The sequence below is a fragment of the Ochlerotatus camptorhynchus genome, unplaced genomic scaffold (assembly GCF_037179485.1).
Source record: "Ochlerotatus camptorhynchus isolate MF236.1 unplaced genomic scaffold, CSIRO-AGI_Acam_v1.1 ptg001242l, whole genome shotgun sequence".
Lineage (NCBI taxonomy): Eukaryota > Metazoa > Arthropoda > Insecta > Diptera > Culicidae > Ochlerotatus > Ochlerotatus camptorhynchus.
Genome location: NW_027041583.1, coordinates 16345 through 34471, shown reverse-complemented (window position 1 = coordinate 34471; position 18127 = coordinate 16345). Strand labels below are relative to the sequence as shown.

Sequence of the window (18127 nt, the reverse complement as noted above, 5' to 3'; positions counted from 1 at the left end):
TAACCTGCAGAACAATTATCAAACAGAATATTACCATTGGAATTGCTTTGAGCATTATTCCATGAGCGGTGTTTTGCATTAAAATTCACCAATAATAAAGAATTTAGACCTATGACGGGTAAGTTTCTGAAGGTAACCCTTGAGAAAATTCTTTTGCTGGCCTACGCATTGGAATGGCAAATAGGTAGCTATAAACGTAAGTTGTCCAAATTTTGTTTTAGCAGAAACTCCCAAAGTTTCAAAAACTTTGGTTTCAAATGAAGAAAGAATTTTATGTTTGATTCGTCTATGAACAATGATGGCAACACCCCCACATGCTCCATCGAGACGATCATTTCTATAAATGAAATAATTTGCGTTCCTTTTAACCTTATGGTCAGGTTTAAGGAACGTTTCAGTTATAACGGCAATATGCACGTTATGAACTCTCAAAAAGTTAAATAGCTCGTCTTCATTGTGTTTAAGAGATCGAGCATCCCAATTTAAAAAATTTAATGCTTTAAAATCCATTGCTGAATTTTAAAGTCATGACAATATTGTTTGCAAATTTCTTTCTTGTACACGTCTCCGCGTACATCGTACGGGTTAGGCAAAGATGTGCGTCTATCTTTAAAAACTGTCGCATTAATGGCCCTTCGCTTATTTTCAACTTCTATTCAATTTTCATACTGCCGTACTCTAACGGAACTATCCACATACTCTCTTCTAAAGATCATTCTCTAGCTAATAAATTATCACACTAAAGCTTCATGTTAGCATTTCCAACCAACTCTGAAAATCGCTAACTTCGCGTATGAAGTAACATAAAAACACTTTGAATGTACAAAATATTGTTTTCTCTGAAAACGCTAAAAAAAATATAAAAATAAATAATAATGGAAATAAAATCAACTCTCCATACATTTTTGTATTAACATTATGCCAATAGAAAGGTGGGTGGCGCCATGATATTAGAGAAATTAAAACTGACAGCATTCAGTGATTCATTAACATTAGTTATTGTTAAAAAAAAAAACATTTAAAACTTTTATACCGAAGGAGAGGGAAGATATGAGATGGATAATAACTAGGTACGTCATGATCTTTCATACACATTTCCTGACAGTTGGTTGCTGCCCGGGTAAGTTGGACATTGATAAGCTGCGTCGTGGGTGATTTGCCCATAATTAATATCGGCGGATTTTCACATTGATCATTTTAACATTAGTAATACCCATCAGATGAACATCACTAGTAACACCCATCAAACAATTAAGAGTAAATAAATGTTGAATTGTTGAACAATACAGGAAATTTTCCTGTTTTTTCTATACTTCTTTGAGTCGTTTTTTTTTATCAAACTTAATCAGTAAAGTAAAACAAATCAATAAAACGAAAGCCTATGGATCCGTAAAATCATGCGATAAGAAAAATTAGGGGTACACCCTAATGGAGTCGCTTTTTACGCGGTTTTTTTTTACGCGGATTTCTGAATTTACGCGGTTTTTTTTACGCGGATTCCGGAATTTACGTGGGTTTTTTTTACGCGGATTTTGGTTTTTTTTACGCGGATATCAGAATTTACGCGGTTTATCATTATACACTAGAGTCGCTTTTTATGCGGTTTTTTTTTACACGGTCTTTTTTTACGCGGTTTTTTTTACGCGGATATCGGAATTTACGCGGTTTTTTTTTACGCGGATTCCAGAATTTACGCGGTTTTTTTTTTTTGCGCGGGACGTATCACCCGCTTAAAAAGCGACTCCAGTGTATTTACTATGCGCATGGTAAACATATACAGTATCGTAAAAATACCAGGGTCCATTGGAGTGTAATGGAAGTTTGCGCATTTATGAGGGTGTATACGTTTACGATGTGCTTTGTGAATACTTCTACTGTTTTACACATGTATGCCCCGCTAACTGATATGCATTACGGTATATGGCCCGTGGATTAAAAACGTTGGGCAGGTCTGTTTTTAATTTATTGGTAAAAATTCTGCGGGAAAAAACAATCTTTAATTTTCGCTACGTTTTTGTTCTTTATTTTATTCTTTAAAAAATGAAGTTACTTTTCGATGCACGCCTTATTGTAACGGGCTGTTCAGGGCCACTACGTAACATTTTTTTGGGATTCTTGACCCCCTCCCCCTGCGTAGACAATTGTCCGTACAATTTTTTTTTTAATTTGTATGGGCCGTGGATAATTGTCACCCCCCCCCCCCCCCCCTAAACTGTCTATGTAGTTTATGAACAGCCCCTAAATGCTGACGTTGTACCGCATTACTAAATCTATAAACATAAATTCTTTACTTACAGTTATGCTACGGTGCATCTAGTCCTGCCTTATCAGATAGAAGTAGATTTCCTACGTTATTTAGAACGCATCCATCTGCCACTGTACATAATCCAACTAGGATTAAATTAATGCAGAAATTTGGATGGTCGCGAGTTGCGATTCTCCAACAAGCCGAAGAAGTGTTCATATCGGTAAGTCCGCATATACACCTTTACATCAAATGATTCGTGTTAATGATTCGTATACTCACGCTAAATCACGTATCAGAGCTGCGTCATATCCGATTGCTAACAAATTATATTATATTTCTTATGTTCGTTTTGCGTCCCAATTCTGCTGGCTCATTCTACCCCACAATCAACCGCTCAGACCGTCGAGGATTTAGAAACTCGATGTAAGGATGCTGGTATCGAGATAGTGACGAGACAATCATTCCTTTCCGATCCAACCGATGCGGTACGAAATCTGCGAAGACAAGATGCTCGTATCATCGTCGGACTATTCTACGTAGTCGCAGCCAGGCGAGTACTTTGCGAAATGTACAAACAGCAGCTTTACGGCAGGGCGTACGTGTGGTTTTTTATTGGTAAGTAACATTGAACCAGCTGATATTTTTCATTTTCTCCTTCGGATACATTGTCGTACGCTCCATTTGTTCAGCAACTTTTTCATCAAATCTCCTTCTGTTATGGGAATGAACAAGCAAAATCTGAGATAAATGATGCGGATGACAGAATTAGAGAATATCCCTCGTTGAAATCAATATCGTTTAGCTTCCATGCAGCAGGATGGAGAAACAGTTGATACGGTAAAAGCTTACGTTTACTGATGTCGACTAATCCTCGATACTTTCAAGATATTGTACTGGCAAGAACGAACATAAAGATAAACTGAACCGCTTTGCATTAATTGATGTTCGTTTAAGTCACACTAAGCCGATTGTGTTGCTATCGTTTTGAAGGCAATTCTGGAACTCAAATTGAGAAATTGTTAAGATTTGAATCTCTCGCCCAAAGAGAAAGATATAAACAAATAAACAAATAACAAGATTAGACACATCATAAGCTTTCAAAATATATGGAAAGTATGGTAGAGCGTTACGTCGCCGTAATCGCCCATTTCCGTACTGTCGAGCAGAAAACATCAATAATACGTTTGTTTCGATGCTCATAAGCTACAAAACAAAGCCTATACGAGCGCGTTGTATGAGTATGTACAATCATTGTTCTCAAAGCAAAAGAAGCGCTCCTAGCAAATCAATTTATCTGCTTTCATTCGTAGATCTAAGAAAAAGAAAACCTAGAAAAACCAATGGCGTTTCAATGCGTTAAGACGGTATTGAAACTCATAGAATTAATTTAGAATCGAGAAGCAGTGTTAGATTTCTAACAATATCTCAACAATGTATGTCTCTTTATAAAATCCAACGGAACTTTGATAAAGGTAAATAAATTTGGAAGTCATCTTTAGTAGAATCGATCTATTTTTGGATTCATATTCGTTCGAAAAAGAGAGGTTAAGTGCGAGTTGTGCTTAGTAGGACGAAAATTAGATCAAAACCCCTATACTGGTGAGTAACCTATTGTATTTTCATGACAAGCTACTGGGAAGTGCGTACTTTTTCGTGATTTGAGCGAAATTGTTTTTGTAAACAAACACGTCAGAGATTTATTGATACATAATTTGATTGATTGACTAATTTCGATCTTTTAATATTGTTTGCTCTATTCTTCACAACCAGTATCGAATTTGTTGTTTGTCATATCTTAAGTGATTTTATAACCAAACATTCTTATTTAGAGGAAATTTTAAATCATTCCTAAATATTGATATAAATTGATTTCATTTCACAACTCCGGACTTATACGAGATTTTGGCGTATTTTTTTTTTTTTCAAATAAATTCGTCGATTTCTCACGAATAAAAGCTAACTCTCCCAAACAAATTATGCCAGTCATGCCTCTACCAGGTTGAGCTTTTATTCGCGAGAAATCGACTATTTACGTTACAATTACGACCAAATCTTGAATTTGACAGGACTTGTGAAATGAAATCAATGCATAACAAATAACCAGTATTTTGCAAAGATATAGCATTTCATCTACGTAAGGATTATTGGTTTATAAATCATTTTATATATGAAAAGCAACAAACTGGATACTAATAGTGAAGAATAGAGCAAAAAGATATGAATTGATCAAAATGATTTAATCAACCAAATTATGTAATTAGTAAATCCCTGAAGAAGATGAAATAGATGACGTGTTCATCTAGATAAAATTGATAAATCCGGAAAACTTCGTAGCTTTTTCTTTAATTCGCCAGAAACCGGTGATTGACTTGTTTGTTTACAAAAGCAATTACGCCCAAATCTCAAAGTTCGCCGGAAATAACAGATTTTTAACGATGGGCCCAATATTAGATCCATAGGCCAACATTAGAGACATTTACCCTATATCATCGAAACGAGGAATAGTAGACGGAAAACTCCGTAGTAGACTGTGAGAGCCGAAAACCACCCTCCAAAGTTCATATAAGTTCCGTATAAAATAACTTTTAAGAGTGACGTGTGTGGATGTTGCCGGAGAACTCCTGTCTACTTTCCAGATAGAAGAGCGTACAAAACGGAGAACCACCATCGAACATCTGCGGAACGAGAGGGGCGAGATAATCAACAATGCCGATACGATTCGTGATTACTTGGTTCAGTATTTTGCTGATCTCTATGCACGGGCGAATGTGGGTGAAGAAGAAGATAAATTGTTCTAATGTGGGAGAGTCATCCCCGAAGAGAACGCTGCAAAGGAAACCTTTATGGACGAAATAGCAACTACACAAATTCTTTCTGCCTTCCGAACGAGCGCATCGAAAAATCGCCAGGTCTCGACGGTCTTTCGAAGGAGTTCTATCTACGAGCTTTCGATGTGATTCACCGCGATCTGAATTTAATCCTGCACACTTAGAAAAATTCATGTAAATTTAGGTTCAGTTCAATCAAACGTACTTTTCGTCGAGCAACGATCTTTTCAGTCTCGGAGTACTTGACATTACATGACATGCTTGTTTAGATGTCATATTTTATGCCAGAGAGGGGCTGTTCATTAACTACGTATACAGTTTTTTGGGATTCTTGACCCCCCCCCCCTGCGTAGACAATTGTCCATATCATTTTTTTTAATTTGTATGGGCCGTGGATAGTAGTCAACCACCCCCCCCCCCCCACCTATATTGTCTACGTAGTTTATGAACAGCGCCAGATGGATTCGAACAACGTAGCCTAATATTTGCTCCCCAGAGGTATCCATCGTTACGCTGCTCGTGTCGTCCGTCTGCTGCTGATCTCCACTCGTCTCTGTGATTCTGGGCTAGTCACCGGTTCTGCCAAGAGTACGTGGATAGCCGGCCCGAGTTTAAGAGAGCGTTGAGCTAGCCGTTTCTTTCAATTTCCAGCACAGCCTTGTTATAAATTTTCTCCCCCGATAGCCTATCGGAAACCCGGAATAAAACCGGAACCACTTGGTCAATCTGTTCCGCGTTTTATTAGACCTTAATATCGAACATTTTTCTACTCACTGTGTAAATTTCAGCCAATTTCAACGTAAAATGAAAAAGTTATATCCATGCAAACATTGCTATTCGTATGCCTGTTCGTAAAAATAAAAACCGCACAAAGCACGTTAGGCCCTCCCCAAAATTATGACCGGTGGTGTTCAATTGAAACGCTAATAACTTTTCGGGGGTAACTCGGATTCACATCCGATCTTCAATCAAGATGCTCCCAATACTCCAAAGATTCTACATTTTTTTTACACGAATGTGAAAGTGGCTCGTTCCTCCATACATTTTGTCGATTTTCCCCATACAAACTTCAAGCCCTTTGAGCCATGGGTTCCCGTGAACCAAATGACACATCACATTTTCGTAGGGTGTTTCCGACCCCCTAAATTACCATTTCAGGGGGTAGCGTTTGAAATTCAAGACTTTGACTTTTTTCCATAAACGCTGAAACACTCTACTGTAGATGTATTTATTTTGTAAACCCACGCAGCCTAGGGTTGACGAAATAAATAAAATCAAATCAAAATCCAGGTTTCAAAATCCTATCTATTCACAGTGATTAAAAAAAGTTCCATTCAGGTGTACGATCAATTTTGAGATGCACTGTAAAGTATACAGTGTATATGTAAGTTGGAGCAGTAGGCCCGAAATAAAAACATAATAACTTATTACACAGCAGTCGAATCAAATCGATCTTGGATTTAGTATTTCTGTATAATCATCTCAATTGGAATCCCAGAATTTATAAATATTAAGCATTTTTTTTTTAATTTTTGGCTAGCCAATGTATACTTTTACTCCGATTTCCAAACCTCCCATAGAAACTTAAAAGCTCTTTTGAATTTATCTAATCTAATCTAATCTAATCTCACACTAACGCAGCCAATACTTTGAAAGCATCCTGGAAAATGACGGCTTCATTTTTCTTGTCAACGGCCAGGCCAACTGCGCAGCATGTGCCGCAGAGAGGATTTCAAGGAGTCAAGTGATGTCAGAAATGAAAATCTGAAACCACTCCACAACCTGAGATCAAGGGAAAGGAAGAAAGCGTGGACCTCCCGTACCAAACGCTTCCAGTTACAATTGAATAATAGTATTTATATGTTTTCGTTGGGAGCATAATTGCTATAAAATTTAATTTATGCTCATGGTGTCTTTGGATGAACTTTTGGCATTTGAACCAAAAGCCAGGCTATTTCTGGGTTAACATTTGAAACAAGTGGAACAACCATCCGTAAACGACAGCTCCAAACACAAACCCTTCAACCATCAAACACACACCCACGAAATATAACACCAGCATCTGATAGAGCAAACTTTCTTTATCGAAAGGCCCCGACAGTCCGCGAGGGCACCATGTAAATTCAAAGAAACCCGCGTCGAAAGCCACTGCCCTCAAACGGTCGTTCCGACCACTTCCAACTCAACCCAGATTTAATGCCAAGGTTATAGCGCCTTATCTCGCTCTCTGGAAATATATGGAAATGTATAGGAATATATGGAAATATACAGATATATATATACATGTAAATAAATAAAAGAGAGAAAAAAAAAGAAATAATATCACAGAAAAGTCATGAAAAAGAAACGACCTGGTTAAACAAGCTATTCAAATGAAATTACGTTCTCGAATTTCACTTGGAATGTAATGAGCAACAGAAATACGCGATAATTCATATTTTCAGCGGTTGGTTTAATTTTAAATATACCAACGGTACTGCTTACGACTACGACGGCGCCTACGACAATTCTCTGTTGTCGAATTTGTAACTTACCATTTGTCTAGGATAAACACCTTTGCCCGGCACCTCCACTGGTTCTTCATGTCCGCTGTCACTGTTTTCTAAATATCTAATAGCAATTACCTTTTTTTTTTTTTTTACTTTTTTTTTGTTCCAAATTTAAAATAAATTACATTTCATTTTTAACCTAGGTGCTCCAGTTACTACAGTAACTTACCAGCCTTAATTGTTATGATCTATATCTAAGTGTTTTTACATTGTTCCTGTCTTGGCAATTCAGTATTTTAAACAGGTTTTTTTAAACCTGCATGTCAGTATAACAATTGATAGCATAAAACTAAAAAACTAAAACTAAATCTTATCTAAGCATATAGGGAATTAATCATTGCAATTGAGGATTGCAACGATTTTTGCCTGAAATTATTAATTATTTTGTTGGACATTTGTTCTAAAGTCTCAACATTCGAAATTCTATGTACTTCAGCAGTACTGTACCAGGGAGGCAACTTCAAAATCATCTTCAGAATTTTGTTCTGAATCCTTTGAAGTGCTTTTTTCCTGGTAGTGCAACAACAAGACCATATTGGCACAGCGTAAAGCATGGCCGGTCTAAAAACTTGTTTAAATATTAGAAGTTTATTCGTCAGGCAAAGTTTGGATTTCCTGTTTATAAGAGGATACAAACATTTTATATATTTGTTACATTTGGCTTGAATGCCAAGATATTTCACTTGGTTTGACCAGGAAATTGGAACTCCGTTCATAGTGACTATGTGACTACTACTAGGTTTCAAAAAAGAAGCTCTGGGCTTATGTGGAAATATTATAAGTTGAGTTTTGGAAGTGTTGTTAGAAATCTTCCATTTTTGTAAATAAGAAGAGAAAATATCTAAACTTTTCTGAAGTCTGCTGCAAATAACACGAAGACTTCTTCCTTTAGCGGAAATGCCTGTGTCATCAGCGAACAAAGATTTGTGGCAACCCTGAGGCAAATCAGGGAGGTCCGAAGTGAAAATGTTATACAATATAGGCCCAAGAATGCTACTCTGAGGAACTCCTGCTCTAACAGGTAGTCGATTAGATTTGGAATTTTGATAATTTACCTGCAGAGTTCTGTCAGTTAAATAATTTTGAACTAATTTCATAATGTAAAGTGGAAAATTAAACTTTTTCAATTTAGCAATCAAACCTTCATGCCAAACACTGTCGAATGCTTTTTCTATGTCTAGCAGAGCAACTCCAGTTGAGTGGCCTTCAGCTTTGTTTGAACGTACCTTTGTTGTGATACTGCCATGGTGATCTGGGAGGAGGTTTGCATCTAGTGCTTTCCCCAGGAACCGTTCACGGCCACCAGCTACCGCCCGTCCAGTCTTGGGCGTATCCAGCGAGACATCCTTCAGCTTACTCACAATGTCCGTTACTCGATGCAAATCGCAGGCACACTTACGCTAGTTACAAAAAAAAAAAAAAAAACACTCCCGTGCAAAAGCGCTTCATCCGGACCCTAGTTTTAATATAAAAATTGAAAAATAAAACACCTTTAAAGCTCTTTCGCAATTTATGATCATAAACAGATTCGTTCAAAATTGTCACAGTTGTTGAGGACCTCAATACAGATCGAAAGAGCAGAGGGTTGAGAAATGCCTTACAAACTTGACCCACCCCAATAACCACTCTATACCTCATTTAAAAGCTAACGGTAAAATATTGTTGAAGAATGGATGTGATACAAAGTACAAAGAGTTTGTACTTGGATATATCCAGTCGACAGAAGACCAAAGAACCCTTAGGCAGAACGGTTCTAAAATGATCACAAAGCAGGAGGATTATAAATGATTGTGTCACACTGCAGCATTTACACACTGTTTGATGCCAAACCGCTAATTAGTATTTTATTAACCTAAATGAGACATAGTGGATAGTGAAACTGGTGGCAGCTGCAAACAACTTAATAACATATTAAAATGTATGAGACTTGTTTGCATCATAATGCAATTTGCAATGTTGCATATCTATGAACTAATGCACCCATACGATACTGCTAAGTTTGTGTAATGGGTTGAACCTATGCACTTCCCTTTTGGATCACTTACATAGGTTGCGCTGCCGCTGCTTTTGTTTAAGCGACAGAGTCCTTTGCAGAACCTTGTGCACTATTATACTCCCTCATCGGGTGCAGAATGAAGCTTTGGTGTAACCCCTAACTAGGACGTTGGCTAAGCAGTGCTGCTAGACAGCGAACTTGTTGAATTTCAAAACTGTTTTCCCCCTCGACAAACAGTTGCTGCACACACCTACTCCGCGCCAAATGAAATTAATTTGTCGGAAGTTGTGCATATGGAAGTGAAATATCTACATGGTGACAGCTTGATTAAATTTTGATCAACTTAGCAGAATGGGGTGTTTGAATATGGTTAGACCAGGTCAGGAGCTAAAAAGTCCTTTTCCGATACAGAGTTTCATTAGCTCGAACGATTTTTGTTAATTTATGTAACAAACTTGCAAAAAACTCCCTAGCTTTTCTTCCCATTCTCTGTTGAAACAATATATGTTTCAGCATTGCATGCATATCACAAATCACCATACCTGTCAGTATTACTCGAAGTTCATCGAAAACTGTTAAGCCATATATTATGATCATAGATTATGATATAAAATGACTGTTTATATTATCTTTATAAGAAATACAGTTGATTTGCTATTACACAAATTGTAAATTTATTATGAAATGTCTAATTTAGTTCTGCCGAAGCATATTATATATAAAACATATAATCCAAGATGGTGCTCAAGACTCACTTCCGTAACAAATATCGTAGCGATATATTAATCTAATTGAATTAGTTATTTGCATTCATTTTGCAAACCAATTCCTGCTGCAATTGTTCTTTGTAGGCTGCTCTCACATTTCCTTTTGTCTAGGATCATGCAATTATTACATAAGAATTGTTCGTTTTTGCAAAATCTGGATGCAGTTAAGTTATTTGGTATACATTACACAGCGGAACATGTTTTATGTGCAATTTTTACTAAAATAGCTGCTTTGGTTGGTGTTAGGTGATCATCACATGTATATTAAATATAAATGTAACGTTTCCGGACAGAAAACACTACACAGCAAAAAAATTATTTTGATATCACGTCAAAGTGGATGCACTACAATCATGTCGAAAATATGGTGTAATATTACTTGCTAAAAAGGAAAAAATTATCATTAATACAATGCATGAACTGACATTACGCTGCTTTTACTGCATTTGTTTATTTATGTGGTCATAAAAATTACATGAAATTTTCGACATGATTGTAGTGCATCCACTTTCATGTGATATCAAAATTATTTTTTTGCTGTGTACTAGTGTGCCCAGCTCAAGCACAGCGACCAACCTTTTTACCACCGATAGGACGCCCCTGCCCCGGTTGGGTGGAATGCCTCCACCTGCCCCTGGTGGGGATCCGTCTCATTTGGTACCGAGTTCTGCCACTGCAAGCCCGACTGGAACACATCAAAATTCCAGTTGCTACACTGATAAAATTTCAAAGATTGTTTTCGTGTGTCCCACACATGAATTTTTGCAATGTGATCAACAAATGATATCTATGTGTCGGACACATACTTAATATGTGTACACATAAAAGCCATGTGGAACCACACATACTATTTATTTGACTCATAAATTTCATGTGTGCTTCTGAGTGGATTCTGTTTATGTGTGGTCACATGAAAATCATGTGTAATTTTACATGAAAACTCGTCAATAAAAATGTGTGGAATTCTATTAGTGTACGCAATCAGCCATCACAGCACATTGGGCCAGAAATGCAATCCAGCGGAGCAAAATTAATAACTCCGAAACGAAGAATTTCCGCGGCTTGGTGTCTTGGGTAAAAATTCTCATCATAATAAGGACCATCTATTGACATAAACAAATAGTTCAAAACTCTTCCGCAAAGATGGGGCCACAATCTAACTTCTTTCTCTGACGATTTTAAGACTTCATGTCTTGGGCAAAGTTGTTTATCTTGATAAAATAAACAACTCTTCTGAAGAATTCAAAACTCCACAGCCTACTGTTTTCGCGGAAGAGTTTTGAACTATTTATTTATGTCAATAAATGGTTCTTATTATGATGAGAAACTTTGCCCAAGACACCAAGTCGCGGAAATTCTTCGTTTCGGAGTTATTAATTTTGCTCCGCTAGATTGCATTTCTGGCCCAGTGTGCACTGTTCAACTGAACGACCCTCAACCAGTGGATCGGAGCGTGGGTAACCTACCCCCGCACTACCGGTTCCTGTGAATCGGATTCTTCAATGGAACATTAACGGCTTCTTTCTCCACCTGGCTGAGTTGGAACTTCTCTGCAGTGGCGCGTCCCCTTGGGTGCTTGCCCTGCAAGAGGTCAACAACATTACGGTGGACCAGATGAACAGAACACTAGACGTCCAATACACCTGGTCCACCCTCCAGGTCCAAAAAAGGGTGCAACCTCCGGAGATCCGTTGCTATAGGAGTCCGCAAGGAAATCACTCACCGAATCGTTGATCTGGATACCATCCTCCCAATCTTCGGCATTCATATCCAGAATCCAATTAGCATCTCCATCGCCTGTGCCTATCTACCCTGTGGAAGGCTGCCCAGCCTGGACAACCAGGTTCGCAGAATACTTTATCAGCTACCGGAACTCAAGATTTTTATAGGGACCTGAATGGCCACCACCCGGCCTGGGGTTGCCCACGAGTATTCCCTAGAGGCGTCACCCTCTGCGATACTTTCGAGCAGGAAGATCTGGTCATTTTAAATGATGGCAGCCCAACGTTTTTCATCGGTCGGCACACCTCCGCCATTGACATGTCCACAGCCAGCCTTTCTCTGGCGGGCAAAGTGCTCTAGGTAGATTAACCCGGATCTGTGTGGCAGTGACCACTATCCGGTACAGATTCGGTTATCCGCCGCATCGCCCCCAGAGAACACCCGAGGACCGCGGTGGCGCTACGAGGAAGCTGATTGGGAGGGTTTTCAGCACACGTACCAAGCCCTCGCGCAGAACCAGGAACCCTAAATCATCCCAAGCATCACGGAAATCATCTATAAAGCCGCTAGCACCAGTATACCCAAAACTGGCTGTGTCCCCGGGCGGAAGGCACTCCGCTAGTGGATCGACGAAACCAAAAGGGCAGTAAAAGCCAGGCAAAAAGCACTCCGGAAGCTCAAACGCACCTCCCCAAACAATTTAGCAAGAGAAGAGATCCTCGCGAACTATCGCCAGCAGCACAACAAATTGCCGGTCGGCGCAGCAAAATTTCCCCTCACTGTCCTTTGTGTTTGCCTTCGGAATTCCTCCAGACAACGACGACCTACCGATCAACAGCCCACTCTCCTGGGAAGAACTCGTGTTCGCTCTCAGTCGGAGCAACGGGAACTCGGCCGGACCGGACGATATCGGCTACCCGATGCTAAAGCACCTTCCACCCGAAGGCAAAACAAAACTTCTCGTCCTTTACAACCAACTGTGGACAGCTGAAGAATACCCAGAAAACTGGATAGAAAGCCTTGCTATACCGTTACCGAAAACCAATGTCGGGACCAAAGACATCAGTGGGTTCCGTCCCATTGCACTGACCTGATGCATAGTCAATATCTTGAGGCCAAGGGGCTGCTTGACCATCGGCAGCACGTCTTCAGGCAAGGGTATGGCACCTCCACCTATTTTGCCACTCTTGGGGAAGTCCTGAAGGAGGCACATGACCAAAGTCATCACGCGGAGATCGTCTCGCTGGACATCTCCAAAGCGTTCAACCGAACATGGACACCAGGTTAGAGTTGACATGAATCAGCTAAGACCAAATCAATAGTTGAGGGATTTCTTGCTGAAGAAAAGCATGTTGGGCTGTTTGGATATTGAATAGTGTAATAACCTGCAAAACATGCTTTGAGCATTATTCCATGAGCGTTGTTTTGCATTAAAATCATCAATAATGAAGAATTTAGACCAATGACGGGTAAGTTTCTGAAGGTCACCCTTGAGAAAATTCTTTTGCTGGCCTACGCAATCGAATGGCAAAAAGGCAGCTATAAACGTAGGTTGTCCAAATTTTGTTTTAACAAAAACTCCCAAAGTTTCAAAAACTTTGGTTTCAAATGAAGAAAGAATTCTATGTTTGATTCGTCTATGAACAATGATGGCAACGCCACCACAGGGTCCATCAAGACGATCATTTCTATAAATGAAATAATTTGCGTCCTTCGTACCTTATCATCAGGTTTAAGGAACGTTTCAGTTATAATGGCAAAATGCACGTTATGAACTCTCAAAAAGTTAAATAGCTCGTCTTAATTATCTTTAAGAGATCGAGCCTTCCAATTTAAAATATGCTTTAAAATCAATTACTGAATTTCAAAGTCATGACAATTTTGTTTGCAAATCTTACTCCAGTTTGAATAGCATCAAACATGCAGTTAGATTTAAGCATATCAGTAATCATGTCAATTAATGATTTCTGTAAAAATTCCTTTTAAGCAGCAGTAACTCCATTAACTCGCTGAATATTGTAAGCAGCGAGGGGGGTGGGTATAGATGAAAAATTAGAAGCAGATAAGTAAACAACTTGAGCTGCTTCTCAGTAAGATACTTGAGAAGACATTTACATCCGTCCAAGGTTTCAGTCAATACACGGCATTTACCCCGATGTCCAATTTGTAGTGAAAACTTAACTTTCACGAAGTTCAAAAGTTCCATGCAAAGAGTATGGAAATCGGAAGTGGTTATCACAGTAGGGGGAATTAAGCCAGGAAAGTTTACTATTTACTTTTCTTGGATGATGGATCATTCTCATTATCCGTGAGCAAATCAAATTGATTGAAGGGGGAACAACAGTTTTCTTTTGCGCTTAAGCGCCATGGCGGCAGTAAATTTTTATCCAAATCGGCTTCCAAGCAGATTACTATAAGAATCTGAAGGATCGAAGAGAAATTTTCCAAATCGATATCCAAGAAGGATTACCTCGGGTAGGGTCCAAACAAGGATCGAAGAGGAGTAAGAGTTGAACAAGGTAGAAATTTTACAGGTTGAGCACTGAAAAGTGCTGTTTAAATTTGTTGTAGTTTAGGTAGTAGTAACACTTCCTTCAGCAAAAAGCAAATAGATCCGCACGGCAAGAGAGCACGATGCGGACTGATCATTGGATACCCTGGAGTGATCCTTTCAACCTTCCTAGTTATTTAAGTACCGTAAAACGGGGTAACATCGATAGTTTTTTAAAGTATATTCTAAATATGTTTTACAGCAATGAATGTTTTTCAAATTTTATATTTTTAAAACAAGTACTGAGGATCCAAGAGTCAGTTCGTCAGTAATATGTTTAAATTAAATTAAAGCATTTGTACCATTTTTTTAGTTGTGTGACCGAACTTGAGTTTTTGATTTGGGGTTACTTTGATAATGCTCGATGAATGTAGAAATATATGGTTGAAACTCAAACAATTTAGTTCTTTGAATATGAAACTTTGAATGAGTATATAATCAGAAAATATCATAAGCAATAAGAATACCACATTGAATTGGTGATGGCTATATCGGAAATACATTTCATAAGTGATGGTTTGAGTGCTTTTTCAAACAGACGAAAAACACGATTTTTTTTAATATGTTTGTAAAATATGCAACACATACTATATAAAAACTACATACAATATCAACGGAAATACCCTAAGCTACTATATGGAACCAATGTTTCTAATTTGGAAAAAAACGCAACAAGTAAATTTAATCTTTACATTATACTATCAAAGTTACCCGCATTGTCAAAGATATCCCGTTTTACGGTAACTGTAATTTGATGACCCTACAATTACTAAGCTTTCGCCGTGGCGTCTCTAAGGCTGTTTTCAACGCTGATTTCCTTCGATCGGACATTGAGTGAGGCTCACTTGTACAATTTATTATTATATTATGTTATTCTCTTGTTATTTTTTCATCCCGGATTCACACAAAAACTACGGTGCTAATGAGCCGTTAACTATTATGGACAAAATTTTCAACAAATGCTACAGCTGTTTTGATTTTAGTGAATCCCGTCCTAGGCTTAAAAATCTTTTTTATAATGCACTTTTACCTTCCTGATAGTTTTTGCTTCATGCATTTAGACTATGTTTGAATCTGGTATTAATATTAATATCGTTTTGTATATTTAGGATTAAGTTAAAGTTATAGTAGTTAACGTATAAAGAACATCATGTAGAAGTTGTGTGATGCAATGCTCGGAAGTTGACACGATTTTTGCTAGTAGATGCCACACCGCCACATCACTGGGCACCTGGCATTTTGGGCATTCATTACATAGTTGGTCCCGCACATTCCATTCAAAGGCAAATTGTGGCAAGGTATCTCTGTAAGTTCGATACTCCTGGGTAAATATTCTTATGATTTAAATAATACTAGCTTTCGATTCTCTCACAAAAATATTTAAAACAAATCTTCTGAAAAATTACCATAAATGAACTGGATTCAAGTATCTTTCATTTCTTGCTGTTATCTAAGAAAGTTAATGCTTAAAAGCGTCTGATCACACTGGTTCTAATATGTTAATGTTTACCGGAGATTCACTTCTGTGTTGGATGCTATGTGAAAATGTGATTTAAAATTAAAAATAATTCAACGCCTCCTGACCAAACGTTAATATTTAATTGCGATCGTTGACGTTTAACCTACACCCCAAGCATTATACAAAGACGTGTGCTGCTCTCTCTCTCCTTAGTCAAATAAAACTGTTACTCCGGAGCCTGAAGCTGTATTTTTGTCAGCCCTTGTTTGTCGCTAGCTCTGTTGAGCTTCAAAACAAAATTGTATGTTCATCCTTACTCACGGTGGTGTTCATACCGCATCATCACCCGGTTGCATGGTTTAACTGCCTCCAGAATAAAGAACTGTTGGAAGTTAGATTTAGTGCAAAAGAACAAGAGCGGAGATTATCAACATTGTTTGAAAAGTTTCGGCGATATTGTTATTGGAAACGAAGCATGAAATAATGACTTGATTAATTATCGATTGCTCTATTTTTTATCGTTAAGCATCTCCAACTACGTAAACTATTTTTTATACTATATTATTGGAAGTGGCATACCCTCAATGATCGGAAGTATAGTAAGGTACCATTTTTCGTCCGGTCTAAGAAAGCTCGACTTCCTTAGAATATTATTGTGCTTGTCACAAAATGTACAATTTCATGTATGTTGACATATAAATCTCTTAATGAATAACTGTGGAAGTGCACAATAGAACACTAAGATGAGAGCAAGCGAAAAATCTTAAATCCTGGACCACTACATTCTTAAATATTTTAAACAAAAAAATATACTCAACCATAACACGCATGAAAGTAGAACACATTCGTGGGAAATTGATGGAATGGTAGCAATTTTAACTTTGTAAATCATACTTTTTGTTCTTCTAGGATGGTACGAAGATAACTGGTACGAAGTAAATCTCAGGAACGAAAACATCTCTTGTACCAAAGAACAGATGAGGATGGCAGCCCAGGGTCATCTGACAACAGAGGCACTCATGTGGAATCAAAACAATCAGAAAACCATCTCAGGAATGTCATCCGAAGACTTTCGGTAAGTAACTTACATCTGCTATAAACAGCATACACCGAACTTAAAACCACCTCCAATCCTATCATTCTGCAATAATAAAATCTAGACCACATATGCCAAAAGCAAACAATGACTGTTAACGTAGATTTCTGGCAGATAAGGACTCATTCAGCCAAACCGAAACACAGTGGTCCAGACCTGTGAAAAGACGACCAATAGTCATTATCTTGTGAATCTTCTGGATATGAAAAGCCCCTCATTTTGACAATGGCAGATCAATGAATAATACAAGATATTTCTTTTTTCAATAATGTAATATTCAGGATCGGTGTCTTGAGCAAAGTTTTAGAAACTATCAAAACAAAAAACTTCACTGAAGTACTAGATCTATTTCTTTATCTTAATAAAATATGGCACGTTTTTCATGGAAAACCGCATAATAAAAGTGTTCTTGCAAAACTGCCGGAATCTGGCCCACACGACGACAAAGGCGAACTAGAAAACGACAGCGAACTTGTGGTTTCAATCACTGGGTGGACTGGCGTGAACCGAGTATAGTTTTCGGACGAGATTAAAGAAACTGGTCTGCCTTGCATTGTTGTTCTTAGGTAAACTGATTTATTTGTCGTGTTCAGTGTGAGGTGGAAGGTAATCCATTTGGGATGTATATAGATGTAGAAGTGTAGAAGCGGTGTGGGTGGTGGGTTTTTTAAGTTAATTTATAATTCATTTTGTATGTATAATTTACTCGTACTTTATGTAGTGCTTTGATGTTTGTACTATATGTTATGGGCCGCAACATCACCGGGCGACCACAAACTCTTCTTGAAGCGCAGCATTTAAGAAGAGTTGCTGGTGACGGTTTTGCAATCGTGTGCCTTCGTTGGATTCTGATCATCGATGGGGAGGACGCATAGTTCAGATGTTGCACGGCGTCGAATACCTAGTTGCGT

General features: G+C 38.2%; 1 protein-coding gene across 1 annotated transcript in view; it reads left to right on the top strand.

Moving 5' to 3' along the window:
- Positions 1–2322: 2322 nt before the first annotated feature.
- The window catches only part of LOC135716408 (gamma-aminobutyric acid type B receptor subunit 1-like), a gene marked incomplete at its 3' end in the record, with an annotated part of 30140 nt that continues 14335 nt past the window's right edge, over positions 2323–18127 (top strand). Inside the window, exons 1-3 of the mRNA XM_065238968.1 lie at positions 2323–2468; positions 2647–2863; positions 17030–17195. Coding sequence (XP_065095040.1) covers positions 2406–2468; positions 2647–2863; positions 17030–17195 — 446 coding nt within the window. The remainder of the gene's footprint in view (positions 2469–2646; positions 2864–17029; positions 17196–18127) is intronic.